This window comes from Colossoma macropomum, unplaced genomic scaffold (genome assembly GCF_904425465.1).
Source record: "Colossoma macropomum unplaced genomic scaffold, Colossoma_macropomum, whole genome shotgun sequence".
NCBI lineage: Eukaryota > Metazoa > Chordata > Actinopteri > Characiformes > Serrasalmidae > Colossoma > Colossoma macropomum.
In genome coordinates this window covers 18,307,551-18,328,378 of record NW_023494794.1, presented here as the reverse complement: position 1 = coordinate 18,328,378, position 20,828 = coordinate 18,307,551, and the positions used below count along the sequence as shown (strand labels likewise).

Sequence of the window (20,828 nt, the reverse complement as noted above, 5' to 3'; positions counted from 1 at the left end):
ACAAATAAACAGTAGAAACCTAAAAAAAACTAGCCAACCTAAGGCCAAGATACCCAGCATTCTTAGTGGTTTCGTTGACTTGGGTTCATCGCTTTTTTCATTTTTCTTCACATTTTTTTTACTTGTTGCTGTTGATCAACGTCAGTCCACAGTTCCATATCAGTGTATCTTTGCTATAATTCTTCCACTTGAACACCACAAAAGTTTACTCACCCAATTATTATTGCATCAGTCAGTTGACCTTGGAAGATTGACAGGCTACAAGACCAGTCTGATTGATTGAGAACTATTCTACCCTGCTGATATATGTGAAAACCGCATTTTGTTTTATATAAAATAATTATCATTCTGCTAAGCACCAGTTGCTAAGGAACACCTAATTTTACGTTGCAGTTAACTCTAAGTGATTTTTTTTTTGCCTTGGCACATACAAAAATAGCAAATGCACACACATAACTTGTTTAAAAAACATTTGAGCTGCAGACAGTTTGGTCAGGATTTAAAGAAGACTGGGAGCAGGACTACGTCAAATTCTGAGCTTGTTGTTTTTTGGTCAGCAGCTGTGATGGCAGAGCAACTAACAAATTGGAAATATCTGGAAATGAACAAAATAGAGAAATGGCTTGAGTTGGGTTGAAAATATCACAATACTTAAAGGCGTTTTCACAACACGATACGCATCATAATATTTTGATATACAGGCATGATGATCCAGTATTGCCACATTAGTGATTTTTAATTAACATTTAAATAATAAAATATTTCACGCATTGCACTAAATCCGATTAAACAGGACTGATTATATTCTCTTTTTAATGGAACATGCAGTTGGTCAGTGTTCTTTGGGTACAGATGATATCCATAATATGCTCAATATGCTGTTTAACTAAAACCAGGGAAGGTTGCATCAAATTTATTGCTCATTAAGGCCCAATTAAACAAACTAACACAACTGGTAACAAGTGGTAACAGTGGTTACCTTTTAGTAAAATTTTAATGATCTAATGAGCGTGTTTAAACTGTATGGCCATTGGCTATTTTTTTGTAAAAAAAAAAAAATGGAAAAATGTATTTAAAATATTTGTCCACTTAAAAAAAAAAGCCATTCATAGGTATAAATGAATTAACTAAAAATAAAATTCCATTAAAATAAATATAATACAGATTATTTCTAATGATCTTTTCTTGCTTGGGCTGTCATGGACGCAGAGCGCTCAGCATTTGCTTGTTACCTTAGCCTAAGTTAGCTTACATTAGCAAACAGACAGTGGCAGCACATACAGAACTGCTATGGGCTACTTTTAAAATGTCCTTGTACTAAAAGAACATATTAGGTGTTAAACTAAGATTAGTATAATTTTACACACTGGATTATGGGATATGTAAGGCTGCGAAAGATACCTTCAAAAAACAGTCAGTAGGTTTTTATACAGACTTTGACTTCGGACATGACTGGGTGCCTTCCTGCCTCGGAATACTGTCCGAATAGGCAGCATTAGCTACATTTCAGGCACAGCCATAAAAGAGAAAAACTGAGGAAAATGTTAGGCTGAGCGTGAAAGTCTGTGTCTTTAGGAATGATTTGAAGCTTGAATGAAAGTGAGAAAAGAGATTGTGATGAAGGCTCATGCGGCGGATAATCCTCTATGTCCTTTAGCTGTCCTGGTTGTGAGAGACACTGTTTATTAGTCATGGCTGCTTAGAGGTTATATGGATGAGGTTATGTGGTTTCTTTCACAGTTATGGCAATGCCTGGATTTGAACAGCATATACAAATACAGTATTGTCCAGCGTCCACCTCCAACATGGTATCTGATCTTTGTAGCGTGCAGTTTGATAAAGATTAGTCCACTCACACAGCTTAGCAGCTTAGCCTCTCTCACTCTCGCTCTTGCTCAGCAGGTTGCAACCATTAGCGTAAACCATCATAAGCTGTTTATGGCTTGTCCACTGTATGGTTTTCTGGTCAATGTACTGCCACGTTTAGGTGGTGATTGGAAGGTTTTTTACATAGATTTCAGAGAATGGACTAAAGAAGGAGCTCAAAAAGGAAGATTACGGTGAGAGGAACGTGCTGAAGGGAAAGTGGAGGTTTCTCTTTTGTGCCGATTCGCCCCTTTTCTGAAGATGAGGTTTAGAGCACTTCTTTGGCTGTTTCTGGGGTTCTCATATGGGATGAACACTCAGGTGCCTGAAATAACACCAACAGCAGTGACTGAAATAACAACAACGGAAGAAGACCAAGGAAGTGGTAAGACAAATTATTCTTTTGATGACCGTTATAACATATTACAGCACTTTTCCAGCCTAATCTCTGTCTGTGGCGTTTATATCATGCTGTGGATTGTCATGGACAATCATTTTGACAGAAAGATCTGAAAAGAAAAGAACTGAAAACTTCTCAACTCAAGGTGCACTTATAATAGAAGCCAGTGGGAAGCTGCTGAATAAACAGCTGAGAGATGTGACTGTATAACGCAAATTTGAAAAACTATTACTTCATACAATACAGATCCAAGATTAAACTGGTCTTATAAAGTTTTAGCCAACCAACGTTGCAGCATTGAAACAGCATATTTAAAAAAAAAATTCCAGTTACTTTTATTTTGCAGAAGGCCTCTTATGTTTTTTGTGTTTAGAGCCCTGCAAAACTGCTCATTGGCAACTAATTCTTTTTGTTTTACACCTTAAATAATATATTTTTTGATTAGTGGAAAAGATAAGAAAATATAGGCTGATTTGAACTACTTGCTGATGCATCTTCTTTGCAGCTGCTAACAAAGACCTTGGAGTTTTATTTAATTCTCTTTACTCTGGGAACCAGAAAATGTCAGTTATAAAATCATTAAATAGTCATTGCTAGTCAATAAATACCAATATTTATTGCAGAAACTTCACTATTTGCTGTGTTAATAGCCTTTTTTTATACAATTACCACTGCTAGCATAATTTGTTAGAAAGTTGTAAGTGGCATTCATTACATATTCTGATATAAAAAAAAAAAAGTTTGTATTGCAGTTTTATTGTAGTTTTCAGTAACTCTAGTAAAGACAAAACCCTGGGGGAAACTCCAGTTGAGCAACTCTTCTAGAATGAGCTTGTTGCTAATGGTTGCTAATATATTTTAATGAATTCAGCTGGATTTTCCAGCTGGTTTCTACTGGATATTCCACACCAGTAGGCACCAGTAGTTCCAATGTCCAGGGTTCCAGTTTTCCAGGTAAAAACAGTTCTACTGGTATAAGTAAGCTGGTCCAAACTGGAACCAATAGAATTTTCCTACTGCTGTTCTACTATGAATATTATTGAATGAGCCTGTTAACCTTTAGCTATCTGCCAAAAATATTCACTCTAATGAGGGCAGAATGTATTCCAGTTACAATGAATATAGAGTAGAAACCAGATACAAGAGAACCTATTAACAGCACCCGGAAGTCTCACATTATTTTTAAAAAGTTCTTGGGAAATCTATATTCAAAAATACTCATGTGTGACTGGAAAATAATTAAGCAGTAAGACACCAGAGGGAGTTGCTGCTCTTATTAGGTGTCAGTATATCACTATATCACATACAGCGAATAGATAGAGGGATAGTCCCTTTTGAGAGAAAATGGGGGAGAGTGAAATAACACTGTTATTAATAAAATACGTCTATATATTGTATGTCCATATTAGAACCAGTTACCTTTTAATGATAATACTCGTTGTTTAGTTGTCTGAGTTTCTTTTATGGAGATTAATAATGTGGGTTAGGTCTGCTGGAGGTGGAGCAGGAGGAGGAGCTGGCAGACACGTACTGGTCTGGGACGGCGCCACTGTGTTTCGGAGGCTGCAGGGGGCGTCACAGGGAGCTGAAGAAGGACAGCTGTGGGGACTCGAACTGCTGCTGGGTGGGCTACAAGTCCCTCTGCAGGGGTATGTATTACCGTTATTCGTATGCCTTAGACCAGAATGGACTGGTCCACATGAAGATTCAATGCTTGTTTTGAATAGCAAATAAAATGGCTATAAAAATTTGTGTTGTACACACTGCGACTCCTGGTTCCTGTCACCATCAGAGTCTATAAGTTTCTCTACAATTAGCTATTGACAATGAAGTCATTGTTTTGAGATGAAAAGGCATAATGCTGTCAGAAACAGAGAGGGGAAAAAAAAATATATATTTTTTTTCTCTAGCTGGTGGGAATGGTCTTCCAAGTCTATAAGCTATACTGCATCGTTTCTGCTTAAACATCTCAGCAAAATGTGAGATATTTGAACAAATTACATGAAAAATATAAACTTAAAAGTGAAACTTGTAAACTTGTGCTCACGCAGCTCTTTCTACTGGAGGTCAAATTTTCATTTAAAAAGAGTATGTGAGTAAACGCGTGTTTACTCTCTTCTCTAATAACAGTGGGGTGCACGTCCTCTGTCTGATCCATTGCTCCATTTTGCAACCTGAGCTGCCCATTTCATTACAAGCCCTCGTCCACTTGGCCTCATCATTTGCCTCCTTGGGAAATCCCTGACTCCAAGGATTGTTCCATTACTTTATTAGCTCAAACCCCCAGAGGGGCAAGGGTTTGAGTAAACGCAAGTTGTCCAAAAGTCATTGCGACCTAAAGCATTTATTTTTTAAAAAATAATAAAAAAAATGGCAGATGAAGCTGTTTTATGTCTAAAACAGTAAACTACTTTAAAAAACTTTTCTAAACCGTAACATTCGACTTGACGGACTCCATCTGTTATACATGACTGCTGACACGACCTCATCACTTTACTTGGCTGGCTGGCTAGTTAACATCCTAAAAGCTGCATGGCTACTAACAACAACAATACACCCTGCTTCTACACAAAGTTTACAGTTTTTATGTATGTTTAAACTTGAACTTATCAAAATAAGAGATGAATAGCAAAGTTTGCATGGCTAGCCGATTAGCTCACCAAGGCTAACCTGCCGAAGACAAGTGTCTTCTGTTTAAATAATCCGCTCCTTACTGTGCCATCCTCTCCTTCTTTCAGTGGTCACTTGTGTAATATAGGTGGAATGCACATCCGAGTGGTGAGACAAAATGGTCAAGGGCATATTAAAAGTATTGAAACAGGGCCTAAGTACTTACATACTAACATACAAATACATACACTACAAGTACATATAGCCCTGTTGTATGTAGACACTGTACAGACTCTCAATTCCTAAATGATGTGTTATAATCTCTGTAACCACAGCATTACCAAGATAGTTTCTTATCATTTCAAAGAAATGTGCTGAATGTATGTACTGTTAATACTCATGCTGTGTTCTTTTACTCATTATATTTTTGTCCTTCACCCTCTTGTGCTCTGCACTAGTTAACTGTGGCCCTCCTGATGTGGACTTTAATGGGATGGTGTATGGTAATGACTGGTGGGTGGGCTCCGTGGTGCGATACGAGTGCAGGCCAGGCTTTGTGTTAGTGGGGGACCCAGCACGGGCCTGCCAATCCAATGGGAAATGGACCCCGAAGCCATCCTGCCTCAGTGAGTTCTGCACCCTTCGGATCTTCACTTGCAGACCCCCTGACAGTCCAGATATGCCAGGTTTTTCTCATAAGTGTTAAGATGTCTCGACTGTACAGAGCTCTTATTACTATTGCTATTGGTTTGCCTGCATCAGCCATCTAACAAAGTAATACTCAAATTTCACAACCTCAGCAAGTGTGGCACAGTCAAGAAACTGAAGCTGAAAATGGCTGGCTTCTGCAACAACTGGACAATGATCCAAAGTGTTTGGAAGCACCCTCATAGTCCCCTGACTTGAACATCATTGAAAATCTGAGGGTAGATCTTAAATATGAATGTAAGACAGCTCAAAAGGGTGGGTGCATAAGCCCAAATGGTCACAGAATAATTACGTATCATTTAACAACTTCTTTTCATACCTTAAATACAGATGCAAAAAATACAAATATTAAATAACTCATCTAAAGCTACTTTTGATGGACAGTTTAAAATATTGAAATCTACACTGAACAATTTCTTACTGTGTATATAAAATGAATATGGACCAAATTAGTTACAAAGTGTATATACAAGTTAATAAAATGACAAAGATTATTATTATTATAATATTTCCAAAAAATTTGTATCCCAGATCTCTCTCTCTCTCTCTCTCTCTCTCTGTCAGGAGTGTGTCAGCGGGGTCAGGTTGAGGTCGGTCAGAAGGAAATTGATGGTGCATGCACCTCCACCTGCCCATCAATTAGCTATACAGGTTCTGGTTCCCTGAGCCATGGCTGCAACCTCATCAACAACTGCAGGACCAAAGAGGCAGGCTGGCAACGCTGGTTTTCACGCTGTGCCTCTTGCGAGTGTGACTGCTTCATCCCCTGTGGTGAGACTCTACATGACTTATTTAAAGCGAAAGTTCAGTGGATGACGCCAAAAAACAATCAGCCAAGACATGTTTGGTGTCTAATATTTTTTCTTCATTAGTTTTGCCTCAGAGCTACAAGGCTATTGTAGATGAGAAGTAGCTTATAGCCAACGAATTATTGTCATGCAAACAGCATGCAAATCATCACTTGCCTAAAACTGCTTTGAGTGTAATCTGGTAATCTCGAATAGACCTTGTGTAAGTGATTTCTGAGTCTGTACGACATACTGGTATCTATAAAAATGGACAGAAGTACATCACATAGCTAAAAACATTAGTAGTTGTTGAAGTTGAATACTGTTGAATGTTGAAGTCTGAATACTGTTCATACACTGTTAGCTCTAGTCCCAGACTAAGGAAGCAAGTTTTGGACACTAAACAAGTCTTGGCTGATTGACCACATTTGGGGTATGACAAAATTGTATGCATTTAATTTTTTTGGTCATCCTCTAGTCCTTCATCAGTGGTCACAGGATGCTGTTGGCTGGATATTTTTGGTTGGTGGACTATTCTCAGTCCAACACTGACACTGAGGTGTTCAAAAACTCCTGTCTGATCCACTCGTACCAGCACAACACAGACTAACACACCACCACCACGTTAGTGTCAATGCAAGACTGAGAATGATACCACCACCCAAATAATACCTTCTCTGTGGTGGTCTTGTGGGGGTCCTGACCATTAAAGAAGAGGGGGCTAACAAAGTATGTAGAGAAACAGATGGACTACAGTCTGTAATTATAGAACTACAAAGTGCACCTGTATGATAAGCGGAGCTGATAAAATGGACAGTAAGCATAGATACAAGGAGATGTACTTAATGAAGTGGCCAGTTGGGGTACACAGAATGTACAAAGTATGTCCTGTAAAGAACTTGCCAGGGTCCACTATGGCCAATGTATTCTGCCAAAAAAAAATCACCCCTTTAAGTGTAAACTGGGCAGTCCTAACCCTCACAAGAAGGTTGTCCCACTCACACAGCTTTAACAAAACTGTGTCCCTCTGCAAGTCAGAAAAAGCTAAGAACCAAACAAAAGCTTACACTCAAGCCAAAGCAAATGACTGTCTGTCTTTCTGACACTCATCTGTTCATTTGTCTGTTTGTAGGGCATGTTTTATCACATTTCTATCTTGAAACATTAATGGATGTTTTATGTAACACTCAGTTTTAGTTATCATAGAAATACATTTAATATTTTACTTCCTGGGACCCTAAGTCACAAAACATTGATTTTCTACCAACAAGTCTGAGGATGCCTTCAAGAGATCTGTCTGATCAAATGAAAACATCTAATTGAAATGCTTCATTTTCTGTTTCAGCGTCAGCAGGGTAGAGGATTTTGCCTCTTCTTCTCCACTTTTACATGGACTCCGTCCCACGAGTGATAATCACAGCCACACAAAGTACTGAAATGCAACTCTTTCCAGTATTAATTTGTATGGATGATCGAAAGTTAAGGGATATTTGGATGGTCACAAGTCAAGAAGGTTATTTACACAAGAAATTTCATTTCAAGACACTTTGTCCTACAGACACCACAAAAAAATGGACCACAAAAGACTGGACTTATTTACTAAAACATGAAGGGTGTTTAATTCAACTGTGACTGTACATGGGAACCCAGAACTTTTGGTTTGTCACTGACCAAATCCAGCTATTTTCAGCCTGTATTTCAGGCTGGTGTTAGGAGAAGGCTCCTCCTCTGTATTCACGTTTCAGCAGGGATTAAAGTTACTGACCTGGACAATCAGCTCTAGTCTGAGCTCAGCATGGAACTGAACACCTAATCTTGTTACCCACCCAACACAGGTGTCTCAGTGTTGTAAATGTGTACTGTATGTTACTCCAGTTTTTCATTATATAGTGAGCTGCTAGTTTATTAGAAACACCTACCATGTACCTGTACGCAGTTGCTATTCAGGTCCACTTTGTAGGTTTACAGTTACTATGTGTTTATCAGAAACTGACCACTGATGAGGGGCACAGATTATGCATCAACAAATGAGCTATGGTCACTACATCTACAGCAAGGTGTACCTACAAGGTAAATGTGTTTGTAATAAAAAGGCCAGTGACTTGATTTTTTGTCATGAAATACTACATCAGGTGGTGAAGATTGCTCTTTATTTAGTCTCTTGGACATCTTACATCTGTTTTAGAGAAACAGCAGAAATAACCAAACGATTGTGTTTGCTGGGGAAGTGTATTGATTTGAACATCTCATATGATTGAGCCATTAGTGAGAGTCTTTGGACCAAGTGGTGTACTTCAGGATGATATGCTCATCTGTTTTGGGTTGATAGCAGCCAACACCTGCAAAAGACAGAACAATTCACATAATAATAACCATTTTAACTGACCGCATACAGAAACGTTACAATTTTATTATCAGAATTTTCAGGAGATCAGCAGATCAGCAGATAATAGACATTATCAACAAATAATAGATTTAATATTTCAGTATTCCGTTATTGTGGAAGGGTAGGTGTTTAGGTGTCGCTGGGCTGGTGCGCTAAAATGTCTGCATTTTATTCATTTTACTGCATTTGTAACCTACAAAATTAGATGTTGTCTTCTTTCATAATGCTAATCCAGGTAGATGAAATTCCGATTCCTACGTTTTATAAAGGGTTGTGTATTGACGTTGGTATCAGTGTTGGCAGATACACTATGTAGACAAAAGTATTGGGACAGTCCTAATTATTGTGCAGCTACATACAAGCCTAAGATCAAAGTGTACAATGCTGAATGGGTCGGGAGTGGGGCTGTGTGGTGTAAACTGGACTCTGGAGCAGTGTAAACGCATTCTAGGGAGCGACAAATCATGCTCCTCTATCTGGCAGACTGATGGACAAATCTGGGTTTGGGGAATGCCAGGAGAACATTACCTGCCTGACTGCATTGTGCCAACTGTAAAGTTTGGTGGAGGAGGGATAATGCTATGGGGCTGTTTTTTAGGGGTTGGCCTAGAACCCTTAGTTCCAGTGAAGAGAAATCTTAATGCTTCAGCATACAGAGACATTTTGGACAATTGTATTCTTCCAACTTTGTAGGAACAGTTTGGGGAAGAGCCTTTGCCTGTTCCAGCATGACTGAGCCCAGTGCACAAAGCAAGGTCCATAAAGGCATGGTTGGGTGAGTTTGGTGTGGAAGAACAGGACTGGCCCACACAGAGACTGTGAGCCAGGCCCTCTCATCCAACATCAATGTCTGACCTCACAAATGCTGTTCTGGATGAATGGGCAAAGATTCCCACAGACACACTCCAAAATCTTGTAGAAAGCTTCCCAGAAGAAGGGAAGTTGTTATAGCTGCAGTGGGGGGAACAGCTCCATATTAATGCCTATGGATTAAGAATGGGTTGTCATAAAATCTCCTGTGGGTGTAATGTGTAGGTGTCCATGTAGTGTACGTACAGTGCTCAAAAGTAGTCTTGGGATGCTTCTTTCATTATTATTTTTTAAACTTATTTTATTGTTAAGTATTAAGTATTGTACTACACAATAGCAAACGGAAGATCTTTCACTTAACGCCTTCAAAACAAATTTTGGAATACTAATCTAAATGCAAACCAGAGATATCCAATGTACCATTCAACACAACTGACTCCAAATTTTATTCTGAAAGATATTGCTTTACACAGAGCAGAACGAATCTGTTCAGTAATTTTAGTTACAAAATATCTGTAAGATATTATTATATATATATATATATATATATATATAAATCCATATATATATATATATATATATATATATATATATATACTGTGAAAAATGTACTAAAATCATGGACAGAGACCAGAGTTGTTCAACGCCTGCCAAACTCTGGCCATTCAAAAGAGAACATCCAACAAGCCTTGCAGAGCTTCAAACTCATGCACTCCATGCCTAGAAGACTTTTTTCCGCCCTACTGAAGATTTCTGTTAATTATTTTGAGTTTCAGGTAGTAAACATTGCTGTTATTGCTGGGTGTTATCGTTTTCTTGATGGGTACAAATGAATAAATGCTTAATATTAGTTTGCAAAATAATTAATAAACAAGACATCAGTTGTATTTACAGAGTGTCCCAAGATTAATCTTGAGCACCGAACATGAAAAATAGTGGATAATGGCATCGGCCCACATTTCTCTTATTGGTTCCTGACCCTATCAGGTTTGGGAGGGTTACTTTGGCTATGTTCACATTACCAGGCTGAAGAGACACAAATCCAGGTTTTTTGCCTTAATGTGACACAGATCTGATATTTTCAGAGCTGTGTGGCCACGCAAATCTGACCTTTTCAAATCAGATCTGAGCCAATTTCTCATGTGGTCTTTTGGTCATTTTGGTCATTTACGGCATTTGCCAGACGCATTTATCCAGAGCGACTTACAATTTGATCTTTTTTTTTTTTAAAAACAGGTAGACAAAGGTAGTGTTAGGAGTCTTGCCCAAGGACTCATTGACGTAGTGTGGGGTCTTTGCCAGAGCAGGGGATTGAACACCAGTCTACAGCATAGAAGGCAGAGGTGTTACCCACGACACTATACCAAGCACAGATACATGTCTAATCCAAAGGATTACTATGTTAATGCACCATAATCTGATTCTTTTCTGTTACTTTTGGATTGCTTGTCTTTTAAACAGATCATTGGTGTTTTTTTTCCCTAAACAATTATTAAGCGCTGTTAAAAGAAAATGTGATGTTACACATTCGTAAATGTGCTCCTGTCCCAGCTTTTTTGGAATTTGAATTAATTTAAATCAAGTATAACAGAATTTACTATTCACTGCTTTCTGTTTTTATTAGCGATTCACAAACTGTCCCAACTTCTTTTGGAATTAAGGGTTTTGTAGAAACATCGTGCAGAGTGTTTATGTGCCCGGAGGCAACTCCTTACCCACGTCCAGCACGGTGACAGTACCATCGTGCTCAGAGAGAATCTGCCAGTACGTGTGTTTAATATTCGAACCTGCCACTCCATTCACACTCTCCAAAAACAGTCCAAAGTTCAGGGTCCACCGTCACCGTGAACCTACAGAGTTACAGTGATGCAACTATACCATCACACATGCAGAGCCAAAACAATTAGTTACAACTTAAATATGAATTGCAGTCTTTTGGAATGTTGTCAGTCTTGCCAAACTACTCAAAGTGTGCATGTCTTGTAAATTAACAGCCCCCCGGTTGAGCAAGAAGTCCAGAGTCCAGAGACATGAGTGTATAGACAGGGTATCTATTCCCCACAGTGTCTCTTCACATCACCTCTTAATTCTGCTTGTAACAGAATGAAATTACACCTTATATCTGTTTTATGGTGCGATGTAGGGATGAACATATCAGTTACCAAAATTATCACAATTTCTGATATTAATGTAGTATCAATAATAATGCAAGCTGAAGTCTCTTAATATATTCAGTACTGGCATTACATTTATATACATTTTTAATTGTAGCTCTCACATTATCTTAGTACACCAAAAAACAACTGCAATTTAAACAAATGTGTGTTTAAATGTGTTCAAACGATGTTTTGTTGATTTTCTAAGTGAAAATAAATACACATCCTCTACAGGTAACACACCTCAGTATGGCACTTTTTAGCGCACAGCGCATATTTAGTGCACAGTCTCTTTTTATTTGATGAGTTTTGCATATCGGAAAAGTGAAACACGCCGTAACTTCTGCACAGGCCATTATATAACACTTTAAATTCAGCAAATAAACAGTAGTTGTGTATTAAAATGTGTAGAAGTTTTTCCTCTGTAGAGAATGTGAACTTATTTTCACTTAGCAAGCCAACAAAATATCAACTGACCAGGGGCATGCAAACTTTTGCATATGTCTGTAATCGCATCATGTACTTTATTATTAAAATGATTTATAACAACCAGTATTTCATTGGGTTTTATACTGCTATATATCATTAACACCAGTAACTACTCCATCCCTGGTGTGGTGTAGTTAGGAAGTCCTGAACTGGATATTCAGCTCTTTTCGTTAGTAACCCTAAAATCCTCCACCTATTATATGTTCCTGATCCATGATGCTAAAGTTCCTTATACACTATGTTTTCAGTGGATGGTTCTTTACTCCAGCCTTTCTACCTGATCTCTATCTACCACATCTGTAGCGTCCAGTCGATTTCTGTGGACAGTTTCAACACTTTTTTCTGTACTTACAAATGATTAGAAAACCCATTGATGCAAAACACATTTATAATAGTAACATACAGGTTGAAAAATGCAACAAAAAATCTTTTTTATTGTCTTGCGTCAAAGAACCCATTTATTTTTATTATTGTATAAACACTCACTAGCCACTTAATTACAAACACCTATAAGAATTAGAATGGTCACATTGTATTAGAACACATAACATATCATAAAGTATTGCACTGTACTGCATTGTATTGGACTGTATCATTGTAATATGGCTAGCAAGTTAGCTCATGGCTACAGATTGTTTAGGGCTTCTATGCTGCTGAGAAACTAGTCTGAATGGATCAGGCAAAACTCCACTTCGACATTTGAAAGTCTGCCATTCTGGTATGATACTATGTTTTATAATGTTGAAAGTTCTAATAAACTGAAAATGGAAACATTATATCATTTTTCAGGCACTTCTTATTTTTGCTGCATGGCAAAATGTATTAAATCAATGTACCACAGCATTATGCATTTTTTTATTTATTTATTTTTTTTCAAGGCATTTTTATTGTACAGTTTTATGATAGTTTTGTGTTCATACAGGGCATTTTAAGCACATTTTTATATAAGATTTACCATTATTTTACCATTTTCAACATTATGCATAAAAACAGTTTCCCTGGTCATTTTGGATAGTAAATAAAATGGCTATATTTGCCTTGTAAACACCCGCACTGTTAAGACATCTTAGTCAGTATACTATTTCTATCAAAACACTCTGAATGACATCTCAATGATTAAATTATGCAGAAATCTAAAAACATTGTTAATTCTAAAAGGGGGCTAATGGTATCTTGCAGCATGAAACAGTATAGTGTGTATGCATTTGTGTATGTGTTTCCTACTTGAATCCGCTTTTGCTGTCTTCCAATCTCCTTAATGCCCCGTACAGCACCCCTCCCTCACGCACAGAGGTGTGGTACGACTGTAACATGGCGCTAAGATCATCCATCACTGTGATTCTGATTGGCACCGTCTTCAGCTCGTCTGTTTCAGTAAAGAGAGTGGAGAGCGGCTTTATCACTATACAGTGCAAAAGAGTGATAAACTGAAAATCTACCTGTGTTTAACAATGTATCACCAAAACAGTAGTCCATGTTTATTTATAGGTGTTTGTCTGTTGAAAAAAAAACTTATATGGTAGGCACAAAAGTTTGCATCCCCTTAGACATTCCCTAATTATTCCATTAGAAAGTGTCTAAGTAAAGTAACTAATGAAGCTACAATTTCAATTAAACAAGCTAACCTTTATATATATATATATATATATATATATATATATATATATATATGGAAAAAAAATATTGGGACACAACTCTTAATTACTGAATTCAGGTGTTTCTTTCAGTCCCATTGCCACAAGTGTATAAATAGTATACACTAATAGGATAATAGTAATAGGATGTCACCATTCCATCAAGTCAGTTTGCGAAATTTCTTCTCTCCTAGATATCAACTGTGAGTGGTATTATTGAAAAGTGGCAGAGTTTAGGAACCACAGCAACTCAGCCACGAAGTGGCAGACCACAGAACGGGTTGTCAAGTGCTGAGAGGAGCATAGTGCATAAAACGCACTAACGCTCTACTAGGTTTGACTCCAAACCTCCTCTGACATCAACATCAGCACAAAAACTGTGCACTGGGAGTTTCAAGGTATTTCCATGGCTGAGCAGCTGCATGCAAGCCTTACTCCACCAGCCACATGCCATGCATTGAGTGGAGTGGTGTAAAGCATGCCGCCACTGGACTCTGGAGCAGTGGAAATGTATTCTGTGGAGTGATGAATCACGCTTCTTTTTCTGGCAACCTGATGGACTAGTCTGGATTTGGGGAATGCCAGGAGAACATTACCTGCTTGACTGCATTGTGCCAACTTAAAGTTTGGCGGAGGAGGGATAATGCTATGGGGCTGTTTTTCAGGGATCGGCCTAGGACTCTTAATTCCAGTGAAGGGAAATCTTAATGCCTCAGCATACAGTGACATTTTGGACAATTGTATGCTTCCAACTTTGTAGGAACAGTTTGGTGAAGAGCCTTTTTTGTTCCAGAATGACTGAGCCCCAGTGCACAAAGCAAGGTCCATAAAGGCATGGCTGGGTGAGTTTGGTGTGGAAGAGCTTGAATGACCCACACAGAGCCCTGACCTCAACCCCATCTAACACCTTTGGGATGAACTAGACTGGAGATTGTGAGCCAGGCTCTTTCGTCCAACATCAGTGTGCTACCTCACAAATGCTCTTCTGGATGAATAGGCAAAAGTTTACACTCCAAAATCTTGTAGAAAGGTTCCCAGAAGACTGGAAGCTGCAAAGTGGGGAGGCCAACTCAATATTAATGCCTAGGGATTTAGAATGGGATATCATAAAATCATAAAATCAGGTGTAATGTGTACATGTTCCAATACTTTTGTCCATACTGTGTGTGTATACTGTGTGAGTCAAATTAAAACAAATTATTGAAAAAATCAGAGCTACACCCTCCTGCTAGAAACATCAATTGCCTATGCTGTGTTTTGGATGCTGGCATTCTGGTCAGCAGCCCCATCACAAAACTCACCGTCCAAAGTATGCATGCTAACAAACCAGCATATGTTCTGTTTTGGATGCTGGTATTATGCTGGGTGACCAGCTAAACCAGCACCAGAGCTGTTTTTTTTTTTAGTCCAAACCTACTTGCATCCCTGGTTGTAACGAACTGCATAAGAAATCACTATAAATGCAGACTGTGTTCTTGGTATAACTCCTAAAAATATCTTACATTGATACTGGAAGTTTGCTGCTATTCAAAACCAGTATGCAACACTTTTAGAACACAATGTAACCAAAATCTTTGTGAATTCATTTGAGCACTACTAGGAAAGTTTACTGTTAGAAAAAGTGGATGGGTAGAAAAGAAGAGAGATGAACAGACACTTCTGGGTCAGAAATACCCTGTGGAGAATATCAGTACTGAATACACAGTGTTCCATGAAAGATTTTTGTGCAGTTTCTATCCACAGAATAGAACAGATGCAAATATGAATGATTAGACTAAGGTTAAAATTACACTGAAACAAGGCATCAGTGTCACCTAAAAGTTTATAATGCAAATGATATATCACAACCATACAATGGCCAACTGCAGAAAGATAGGTGGATGTATATGTGGATGGTTAATGGATGGATAGGTAGATAGATTATAGATAGATAGAGAGAGGTTTGGGCAGCCCTGGCCAATGACATATTTTGTTCATTTTCGAACAGTGATTGTGGCAAGTGTAAAAATTTGGAAAGTCTCAGAACTCCTTTAAGCATCTGGCTTTGGATTTGAAAATGAAGCTAATTAATGCATACAAAGCAGGTGAAGGCAACAAAAGTTAACAAAGCACTTCCAGCTCACAATTTCGACTGTTTGAAATGTCATTAAGAAATGGCAAATGTGGAAGTCCAAGATCTGGAAGACCCAGAAAATTCTGGCTAGAAATGCAAAGCAAAACACCTACATGACGGCAAAGGACTTGCAGGACAATTTAGCTGACACAGAAGGAGTGGGACACCATTCATCAGTGCAGTGTTGCTTGCACAAACATGATCTACGTGGAAGAGGCATCAGAAGGAAACCTTACATGCAACCCCATCACAAAAGTCAGCATCTGAAGGAGGATTAAATGTGGCCTCTGCAAAAGTTGTGGCACATTTTATATTTTATGTTTTGTTATTTTTTGTTTAGTTTTTCAATATGTTAAATTCAGTAAATAAATGGGAATTTGTGCACAAAGTTTAGTGAAAAATATATGTTTGTCTGCCGTAGATGTATCAACTAATTTTCACTAAGAAAATAAACAAATCATATAGTTTGACCAGGGGTGTTCAACCTTTTGCATACAACCGTACAAGCAAAATACAGAGAAATAGATAGAACATCCATACGTACACTGATAGATAAAGAACCTTTATAGACAGACTATAAGAGATGTATAAAGATGTATTCATATTTAGTATGAACAAGCACAGGTACATTCAGGTAAAGGGATGCAGAATGTCTAACATCCCTCTTTACTATAAATGCTGCATTTTCATTTGGTGGACAGAAACGCCCTGGCTTTATTGTCTACTCACCTGTTTGCACGGGCAGGCCCAGTGTCAGAGTGAAGAGCAGTGCTACGGAGCACAGAGCAGAAAGCAGCTGAAGTGCCATTGCAGCGGTCAGTCAGGTCTGAGTTCCTCCCACAGTCTTCCAGCCTACTTATACCCCTCTGTGTGCATTCCCTGCTTCTCTGCGTGGATGTCCACGTTGCATGATTACAAAATGTCTACTGTGTTACAATGAGGCCTTATGTGAGGTTCTAAAGGTAACAGTGGAATGATACAGTTTAAGATATGGAGGATATTCTTTGATGTTTTGTCTCTCTTTTTGGTGCAAACATGTGCTTTGCTTCACATATAGTTTGCTATAATGGACGTTCTCTGCGTACAAATGGAGTACAAACACTTGACGCTGATTTAGACTGAGGATTAATGATGTGGGCAGAATGGCCTCATGACCCAGTGTTCTCTCCTGGGCTCCTTGACATATATCATGTCAAATAAAGTGCTTGAGAGAAAGGTGTGGGAATGTTTAATATGTTTTTACTGCATACCTACACAGTACAGCAGTCATATAGAGCATATAATGCTGCATTAAACACTTCCATTGGAGTAGATTTATTTCCTCTTTATGTCAAATTTGTTATGATATCCCCAAAGCTTAAATTGGAATTTCACAGATTTTTCAAAATTTCTAAATAATTAAACAGTTGAGATGTAAACAGAGTCAATCACAATGGTTTGATGGGAAATAGTGCACTGTAGAAAAACATACTGACTTCTTCAGATTTCTTTACAGTGCTGGCAATGGGAACCGGGGGTTGCAATTTCTACAGTCTTTTACTTGAGTTTTTATATGTTATGCTGATAATAATAAAAACTGTGGTAAAGATGAGAAAATACATTTTTAAGCCATTTTTCGTTAATCAAGGTACAAACAATGTAAATGTTCCCTCAAAGGTACAACAGTGGTTTTAAGGTCCAATTGTGAACCTTAAATAAGTTTTTCCCAGGTCAAAAGTACATATTTGTACCTTTTCATAAACTAATGTTTTAAAACAGAACAATAAAATTGTGGGGTGTGTGGAGTCAATACAACTTAGAAAATATAATTTCAATGGATTACGGTACTATTATGTTCCCTGACTAAAAGTACTGAGATGTAATCTTGAGGGTACCACCCCAGTGACAACAGTGACAGTTTGCTATAATGGGCGTTCTCTGTGTACAAATGGAGTACAAACACTTGACGAATAATAAAACAGAACAATTAAATAAAACAGAACAATAAAATTGTGGGGTGTGTGGAGTCAATACAACTTAGAAAATATAATTTCAATGGATTACGGTACAATTATGTTCCCTGACTAAAAGTACTGAGATGTAATCTTGAGGGTACCACCCCACTGACAACAGTGACAGTTTCCTACCCTTTATTTCTGAGAGGGTACTACACCCTGCATGTACTTCTTTACCATTAACATGTTTTAAACAGTAAGTTTTTGTGAAAATCTTATCTCAAAACTATTGGGAAACAATGTTTCAGGCATCAAACAACTTTTTCATAACCATTTCATGGAATAACTTTCTGTGAGGGAGCTTTTAGAGGCATTAAACGCTTCAGACGTCTGGTTCCTATCACCCCCACTGTGAACAATTGTGACTCTCCGGAATGAAACCTTTCACATCAAGCCACTCTGAATGACTTTATTCATATCTTAACAATTTAATTATCCAGAAAAAGTAAAAAATAACCTTGAGCAGATTAGCACTGTGTCTGTGTATACTCACTTGTGCAATGTCTTTCTTTAAGGGAGTGTCACTAAACTGTCTAAAACAGTGTTTCTCAACCCTGAATAACTGCCCTGTTGCATTTGGCATGCGTCCAACTGAAGTACTTAACCACATGATTTCAGTTACAGGTACTTAACTACAGTTTTGATGGACTTTCTGAGTATTTTTAAATGATGCTACTTTTAGTTCTTTTTCAGGAGCTATTTTAAATGAGATTAGATATAATCTCTGACCCACTAACACCAGTGCAACACACACAACACATGCTAACACACCACCACCACGTCAGTGTCACTGTAGTACTGAGAATGATCCCCCACCCAAATCATACCTGCTCTGTGGTGGTCCTATTGGGGTCCTGACAATTGAAGAATAGGGTGAAAGGGCACTAAAAAGTATGCAGAGAAACAGATGGACTACAGTCTGTAATTGTAGAAGTAAAAAAGTGTACCAATATGGTAAGTGGAGCTGATAAAATAGATAATGAGCGTAGATAAAAGGAAGGTGTACTTATTAAAGCTGCTGGTTGGTGTATATTTATGAGGAAAAGCATGTACTTTTTCCTCGGTTCGAATATATACAGACAGACAAACAGACAGTTTCTTCACACATTGTGCCAAATTCCTATTTTTGGGAGCAACTTCATTCTGTTCTGTTGGTTCAGCACCTTTGCCGTAGCTCACACCTCTCAGGCTCGAACGTAAGCATTTTATTTTAGGTTGAAAGGATCCCGAAAAGGGGAGAACAGCATGCTGGATATACTAACTGCCACTGTAGTTCTTACTCAGAACTACTTTTTGACTTGATATAATTTTTTCCTCCTGCTCAAGTTGTTTTTCAGTAGCTACTTTTATTTCTCATTCCATGAGTTGCAAGTTTATTAGAAACACCAACCTTCTGCCTACACTCTGCGGCCATTTGATCAGAAATATCTCCCACAGAACTGCACTGGGTTTACAATTACTGACTGTAGCCCATCTGTTTCTTTACTATTTGACAACCATCCACACATCAGTAAAATTTTATTAACTGCCCCGCCCAAAGGCAAGCTGTGGCCTGGATTGTCCAGTGCACTCTTAGTTGAAAATGTTGAAACATTTCTGACTGTTTGTAGTTATGCAATAGCAGGATATTAGAATGGCCTGTGATCTGTTTAGCACAGGTAACCAAGTTTTAATGGGTATGAGTAATAGTTATGCTTCCTTCATTGATTGCAATATTGTTAGTTGCTTGCATTTCTGATTACATGACATTGTGGGTCCTATTACATATGATGCATTTAAATAAAAAAAGGTTAATGTTCTAAAAACACTGATGAGTGTGTGCTGCAAAAGCAGACATCTGCAAGCTTTGCTAATTGGATAGATATGCAAATAACATACTTTAAATGTCCTTTTAATTTCAATTTTATTGAAATTAGTTTTTCCAGGCATCTCTCAAATGATTGACAAGGAAACTAAAAACTATGGTAAAAGCCTTGTTTCTTTGTACCAGTGACAATAAACACAAAGGACCAGCACAAATTAAATACTTATCTGCAAATTGTCAAATGAAAGACATCAGCATACCCAGCAGTTTATTACTGATGTGAAGTTGTTTTAAATGTTTATTTAGTATTATGTTCAAACACTCTTTTTGATACTTGTATTCTTCATTAATTTTGGCTGGTTCTGAACATTGTCTTCGCTGGAATCTACAGACCCTGGTACTACTTGCCAGCAGAAACCAAATATTTGACAAGATTTTTGCTGAAAGCTTACTAAAATAAGGCCTTATTCAAAATACACTATATCATACGAGTGAAATAGTAGGCCAAAGTAATTACAGAGTGAAGATACATACTTACAAAATGTACTGCAGCAAATTATGGTCGATATAGCTGGCTATCGAGTTGCTTGCCAGCTAGCGTTAGCTAACTTTAAGTGCGTGAGGTACATAAAAGGGCAGAGGCTAACGTTAGCTAGCTAAGCCTGAATTAGCTTATCGCCTTTGTTTCGCGCCCGCATACCAAATCACAGTTATAATATTATTCACGTAAACATGCTTTCTGACACTGAGATGTCTAAGACCCTGATAAAATGAGTGTAAGTACAAGGTAAGTGTTCCTAATAAACTGGTATTTTATTGTGACAATGCTTTTATTTGATCATTTGAGGTTTTTGGCTACTATAGTCACCTTTAGCCATACTGACCTGATTCAACTCATCAGCTCATGGGTAGGAAACACTAAAGGCTGCTGCAGGAGCAGGACTGAGGCCCACTGGTAAACAAATAAACAAACAAAAAAACTCTTGATCCTGCAAAAGCCGCCTTTTCTCTAATGTGTTTGAAATGACCACTAGGTGTCGCCAGACCAACTTTCCTTAAACTGGTCATAC

At 38.0% G+C, this 20,828-nt stretch overlaps 2 protein-coding genes across 2 annotated transcripts; one reads left to right on the top strand and one right to left on the bottom strand.

Moving 5' to 3' along the window:
* Positions 1-3,604: 3,604 nt before the first annotated feature.
* Positions 3,605-8,387, top strand: si:ch211-117m20.4 (complement receptor type 1). Its single transcript, XM_036580453.1, has 4 exons — positions 3,605-3,915; positions 5,335-5,502; positions 6,149-6,355; positions 7,718-8,387. The coding sequence occupies exons 2-4, from the start codon at positions 5,370-5,372 to the stop codon at positions 7,729-7,731; spliced, it is 354 nt and encodes a 117-aa protein (XP_036436346.1). The 5' UTR covers positions 3,605-3,915; positions 5,335-5,369; the 3' UTR covers positions 7,732-8,387.
* Positions 8,388-8,505: 118 nt separating this feature from the next.
* On the bottom strand, positions 8,506-16,816 carry tcnba (transcobalamin beta a). The gene is made up of 4 exons (XM_036580454.1): positions 16,690-16,816; positions 13,438-13,579; positions 11,284-11,418; positions 8,506-8,711 (listed from the first exon to the last, which is right to left on the bottom strand). Exons 1-3 carry the CDS (start codon positions 16,766-16,768, stop codon positions 11,343-11,345), a joined length of 297 nt encoding a protein of 98 aa, XP_036436347.1. The 5' UTR covers positions 16,769-16,816; the 3' UTR covers positions 8,506-8,711; positions 11,284-11,342.
* Positions 16,817-20,828: the final 4,012 nt, after the last annotated feature.

What these genes read in the sequence shown, in the direction of transcription:
- tcnba (XM_036580454.1), bottom strand. Translation starts at nt 16,768, where the DNA reads ATGGCACTTCAGCTGCTTTCTGCTCTGTGCTCCGTAGCACTGCTCTTC. An exon ending in GGGCCTGCCCGTGCAAACAG is followed by an intron (nt 13,580 to 16,689) that starts GTGAGTAGACAA and finishes TTACTGAAACAG; the next exon opens with ACGAGCTGAAGACGGTGCCA. An exon ending in GACAGCAAAAGCGGATTCAA is followed by an intron (nt 11,419 to 13,437) that starts GTAGGAAACACA and finishes GTAACTCTGTAG; the next exon opens with GTTCACGGTGACGGTGGACC.
- si:ch211-117m20.4 (XM_036580453.1), top strand. Translation starts at nt 5,370, where the DNA reads ATGGTGTATGGTAATGACTGGTGGGTGGGCTCCGTGGTGCGATACGAG. An exon ending in CCCGAAGCCATCCTGCCTCA is followed by an intron (nt 5,503 to 6,148) that starts GTGAGTTCTGCA and finishes TCTCTCTGTCAG; the next exon opens with GAGTGTGTCAGCGGGGTCAG.